The sequence below is a fragment of the Hipposideros armiger genome, unplaced genomic scaffold (assembly GCF_001890085.2).
Source record: "Hipposideros armiger isolate ML-2016 unplaced genomic scaffold, ASM189008v1 scaffold_576, whole genome shotgun sequence".
NCBI classification, from domain to species: domain Eukaryota; kingdom Metazoa; phylum Chordata; class Mammalia; order Chiroptera; family Hipposideridae; genus Hipposideros; species Hipposideros armiger.
In genome coordinates this window covers 334,770-340,425 of record NW_017731926.1, presented here as the reverse complement: position 1 = coordinate 340,425, position 5,656 = coordinate 334,770, and the positions used below count along the sequence as shown (strand labels likewise).

The 5,656-nt window shown below is 39.9% G+C and overlaps 1 protein-coding gene across 1 annotated transcript in view; it reads left to right on the top strand.

Moving 5' to 3' along the window:
- Positions 1 to 3,527, top strand: part of LOC109371516 (rho GTPase-activating protein 24-like) — a 150,313-nt gene extending 146,786 nt beyond the window's left edge. The window contains exon 4 of the mRNA XM_019624074.1: positions 3,461 to 3,527. Within this exon, the coding sequence (XP_019479619.1) occupies positions 3,461 to 3,489 (29 nt within the window). The 3' untranslated portion in view covers positions 3,490 to 3,527. The remainder of the gene's footprint in view (positions 1 to 3,460) is intronic.
- The last annotated feature ends 2,129 nt before the right edge of the window (positions 3,528 to 5,656 follow it).

Below are 5,656 nucleotides of genomic sequence, written 5' to 3'. Positions count from 1 at the left end.
GCCTATGCCATCGCCAGTGACTCATGGCAGCCCAGCTCCAGGTTGAGCTGTTGTTCAGCATCTTAGCTGTAGAGGGCAGTGTCACTGGCCCTCATATATGGGATCCGAACCAGGGCCCTCTGGCGTCCCAAGCCAGTTCTTAACTAATGCACCACTTGGCCGGCCCCAAACTCAAAAGCTTTATTTAAATGCTGTCTTACTTAGTTCACTTAGAACTCTAGATTCTGACCACAGCTAAAATGTGTTGTATGATTTTTTAAGAAATGAGTACCTTTCATAGGAGATTGGGTGTGCCTAGCATGAAAAATACTTCCCATACTTTGTTCAGCCCACAAAAGTTCATGGAGATATTCATAAGTATTCTGAGATGGAATTGTCTTTTGCAAGATCAAATAAGCTTGAAGTATCTTCTAAGCTCTCCTTTTTACAGTGTACATATCTTAAAGATCTAAGTAATTCACATACAATGGCAATACTCCACTTACTGAAAAAAGTAGCACATTTATTTCCTCAGAGGGGTAGTTTCTTTATCCTACCACTCATTTAGTAACATTTCTCTACCCTTCATATCAATACAGTTTTCCTGTAACATCAGTGTGAAGAAAACTCTCATACTATTTATAGCTAATGTTTACTGAAATATGTGTCAATCCCTGTACTAATATATGTCAGGCTTTATCTACAATGGCTCACTTAATATGACTACATTTGTAGTAGATACCTTTCTTCTGATTGGTAAACAGTGGTACACATTTCTAATAAATGCTAAAGCCAGACTCCACACCCAACTGAACCCACAATGCCACTGCATGCTATAGCTTTCTTATACCAATGAGAATATGGATAGGCTTGCTATCTAGATCCAAAAGAAGAGAAGTATCCAACAGTTAAGAGAAATAAGGATAACAAATGAGACGAAGGGTTTAAAAGTTAGTGTGCTATGCATTTGCTTCCTCTCTCCTCAGGACTCAACATTTCTTATATTGTTTATATTCTCTTTCTTCCCTATTAAATTTGAAGCTCTGGAGTAGAAACGCTAGCTTCTATCCCCAGTATCTAGCAGAGTGGCTGTTCTATAGATATGCTCAATGCATGCTTGTTGAATTAATGAAGAAACTGGACCTCAGTCATCTATGCAATGATTGGATTGGATGAGCCCAATTTAAAAGAGCCTCCACTGGACATCATTTAACTTGACTCCAGCCCTTTTTCTCGAAGCCTTAGAAGCCTAGAGACTGGAGGGCTTCATTGAATGTCACAGACTCTAAATTCTTTGAAAAGTAGTCTGCACCACCTCATCCTTCTGTCCTTCATTAATACTAAAAACAATAGTATCTTTTAGTGCTTGGGTGACAAGAGCTGTTTATTAGCAAGTTATTTGCTATAAATGTGACTCCCCCACCCACTGTTCTTTGAGCCATGGTTTTAATTACATATTCAGAGGCTGTTTGTGTTTACCTGTCTTTTGTATCCAATAATTGGAAAGGGCTTTGCAAGCCAATCAAGCTAAGAAAATAGACAGTAAAAAGCTAAGCAAATGTCGGCGGCTGTTATGATGAAAAAGGAGTTTCTCCAGACAGTTCTTTTTCTGTGGGGTTTCTTTGCGCTGTACCTAAGTTAGGGAAAGAGTGTGTTTGAATGAGTCAGTGTCAGTGGCGAGAGAAGCCAACAGGTTAGAAATGATATGGGAGTGAGAAAGGGAAATCATACTTCACAGGAAAAGGAATATATCAGAAGAAGGAGAGTGAATGCACACAGAACATGCTGATCATTAGGGGTGGGAAATACGCTTGCAGCAAGGATAAAACCGACATATCACTAAGTCTTGTGCCATCGCTCAGGGAACCAGGGAAGCCCTTTTCATTTTTCTTTTCTTTTTTATTAGAAAACTGAACTGAAGTGGCCCTGAATGTTGTAAAAAGTAAAACCTCAAGGATCATCTGCAACCCAGTAATGCGTCCTTGGTCCTGTTGGACTACCTAGCTTTTAAAAAAAAAAAAAAGAAAAGAAATTCAAAACAAATGAAGGAACAAAACAAAACTGAAACAGACTCAGAAACAAGGAATAAACTGATAGTTACCAGAGAGGAAGGAGGGACAGGTGAGGAAGGTGAAGGGAAATATAGTCAATAATAGTGTGGTAAGTTTTCCCAGTGATAGATGATTACTAGACTCAGTGTGGTAAGCACATCATAAGATTTAAATGTCAAATCACTATGTTATACACCTGAAACTAATATAATATTGGGAGTCAACTATACTTTAATAAGATTTTTTAAAATCTTATAGCAAAAAAAAATAAAAATAAAAGATAAGTTGTGGGCTAAAGGAGTTTGAAAAGAATACCATTGTGTCATTTTTATTACCTTTTCTAGAATAAAATATTAGAGGCCAGAATATAATAAAAGTAAAACAAGAATGCTATCTTTATTTGTCTATCGGTCTGTGGGTTCATGTGCCCTGTTCACTTTTCAAATGCTGCTTTTCTTGCACACTGTCCATCCTTACGGCCCTATTACATCAGGCCTAGAAAGGCCCAAATGCAAGTCCCGAGAGGCTCTGGACCCTGCAGAAAAGTATGGTCCAACCTCCAATCCCTACACCCTAAATAAGGAAACTGGCAACATAGTTGCAGCCTTCTAGGATTTATAAAACTCCAATTCATTTCAGGTGCTTTGCCAAATAACTTTGCTAAACATAAAACTGTTTGCCTTAGGCATGTGAGAGTAGCGAAGAGTAGAAACTGTCCTGCTTGACAGTGATGGAGGAGGAGAGGGGCTGAAGGGAAGAAGACTAGAAGTTGATGGTGAGAAAGGAAAGTTTTTGAAGGCCACCGTGGAGGCCGATCTAGGAAGAAGAGAGAGGCATGAGACTTCTGTCTCAGGCAGGACTAAAATGAAATCCCAGCTCTGCCACTGGAGCTAGTTGCTAGGCACGCTAAACCAGTTTCCTCTTAGCAAGTATGAAATGCCTCTTTCATAAGGTTGCAGTGCGGACGGAAGGAGACAAGAGGATGAGGAGGCTCAGCACTCTGCCTGGCCTGGGTAAGGTCCAGGAACGGAGGAACACTTCAGAACACTTGTCATGTAATGCCTTATATAAATAAGTGCCGGCCTGGTACTGCATTGTCTGAGATGGGATTACAAATGCAGTGGAATTTAGGAAGCGAAAGGTCAACATGGACTAGAATAATCAAGGAAGTCCTCCCAGAGTCAGTGAGTCTGCAACTCTCATTTAAAGAAACTACAGAATTTTGATTAGGGGACTGTGGTGTTAAGGACTACAGGCTGAAAAATTTTTTTGCAGAGACAGGAAGGAAGTTCTGAGACCAGAAAGGGGCACTAATGGAGAAAGATGGGGGTAGTACCAGGGACACTGGGGCATGCAGTGCGATTCATGTGTGTGTTCTGCTGCCCTAGGCTTTCCTGGAGAGCTGGCTACTCTGCTATTTTCTTTTACAGGGCCAACTCGGAGGAGCCCTGAGTCCTAGCGAATGTGGCAGCATTCAGACACCAGGCTGTCCTCACACAGGCAATTTGTTAATTCTGTGAAAATATACAGCTACATATTCATCAATGCTTATATTTCAAACATCGGAGTAATAAACCTAAATTCAAGCTTCTCTATTACATTCAAATTGCATCAGACCAGCTATGAGTCTAATAGGTCTCACCAACTTTAGAGGACAGTCACTAGACTGTTAACCATGAAGTGGCATTGGTTTAGGGATCCCCCTATACAGAAGACTGTCCCCTGAACTCCTCCTTGACCAGCACTATTTTTTAAATAACATTTTATGTGTCTGTGATAATAAAAAGGGAGGGGTAGAAAGGGTGTTTATTAGTTTGCTAGGGGTAGTGTAACAAAGTATCACAGACTGGGTGGCTTAAACAACAGAAATGTATTTTCTTTCTCACAACCTGGAGGCTAGGCATCCACCATCAAGGTGTCAGCAGAGCTGGTGTTTTCTGAGGGCTTGTAGATGGCTGCCTTTTTCCTGTGTCTTCACATGGTCTTCCCTCTGTGCCCATTTGTGTTCTAATTTCTCCTTTCTAAAAAGGATACTACTCAGATTGGAGCAGGGCTTACCCTAATGACCTCATTTTAACTTCATTAAAATTAAATAGGGTCTCTAAAGACCCTATCCCCAAATAGGGTCATGGTCTGAGATACTAGGTTTAGGACTTCAACATGTGTAACTTGGGGGAGCACAACTCCCCCAAGTAAAAAGGATGAGATATCACGGTTCTCCAGAGGCTCCAGTCTTTATGAATCAAACTCCTCCTCATGTTTACTTCTGCTTGAGCCCCATCCTGCTCCTCAAAGAAAGAAGCAGCCATTCAGACTTTGCTGGTTATACATCAAGCCACAATCCAGAATTTCAGCCAATTCTTTCACAAATGTTGGAAAACCTGAATGGTTTAGGAATGAGTTTATTAACATGCGAAATAGAATTCGAAGCTGCCAAGAGATAGAACAAATATTTCATATCTAGGTATCCTTTCCTGCAAACTTAAATCCTGTCCTTGGATTTTAAAATCTTAAGTTTGCTTCTAGGTTTGTTTTTGTTGTCCTGTTTTGTTTTTAACATTTTGCCTGAAGGAAATAGACCAGACATCCAGGCCTTGTGTCATTTTTATCTTTGGATGTTTTGTTTTGAGTCCAGGCTAATTTTTATTTGGGAACAAACTCCTTTCTAAAAGTGGTACACTCATGCATTAAATACTACCATGATGTGTCTAGTCGAGGGCGAAAGTCAAACGGAGCCCTTGGTGCATCTTATCCAGTTTCCCAAGCCTTCGGTAGTGAATTACAACTTGTCATGCAGGGTATAGAAGAACAAGGAGTATCAAGATAGGCAGTTGAGGCTTTAGGAAGCGATTAGCGCAGAGGCATGACATAACATAGGGTTCATTTCTGTTGCACTAATCACGTCTTTCTCATGACTCATTATTTCTGATGTGTCACTTGCTTACAGGAATCCCAGGGAAGATAATGACTGAACTGTGCTGGGAGGCCCTTTGGTTCTAATCTAGAGGCTGTGATTTCTCATAATAGGTTCTTTGATTGAAAGACAACTCATTCCGATATGGATATAACCGATACAAATCGACTATCATTTGTATAGTTGATTTATTTTGTATTTTATTTTTGATCAGCCTCTCTCTCCCACAGGTAACCTTACTGTCAACTTAATTTTATGGAAATCACCATAATTTCCAGATACCAAATATACAAAACAACCTATATCTCTCATTTGGTTCTCTTTGCCTCTGTTACAACAGAGCAATAGTCCCTTCCCCTTCCTGAGTCCAGTCCTTCATCTGCCTTTGAATTCCATCTACTTCCACCTTTCAGGAGCCATAATCTGATTATACTGTTCCCTCTTGTTATGTAGCTTTGTCTTCTATGTTGGATTATTTCCAGGCTTACAGGGGTAGCGTGGGAATGCATTTTTATTTTAAAAAGCAAATTAATTTTATGCATGCTAAAGTTTTAAAAATATGAGCATACAATCATGCCATTGTTCCTCTGATTTAAAAAAAAAAAGAAGTCATCTCAAGAGATGACCCTATTCCACTTTCCATCACCTCATATATTTTGCTTCTTTTTGCAACAAAATTGCTCTATGCTTTGTAATACCCTCTCTTCAATTT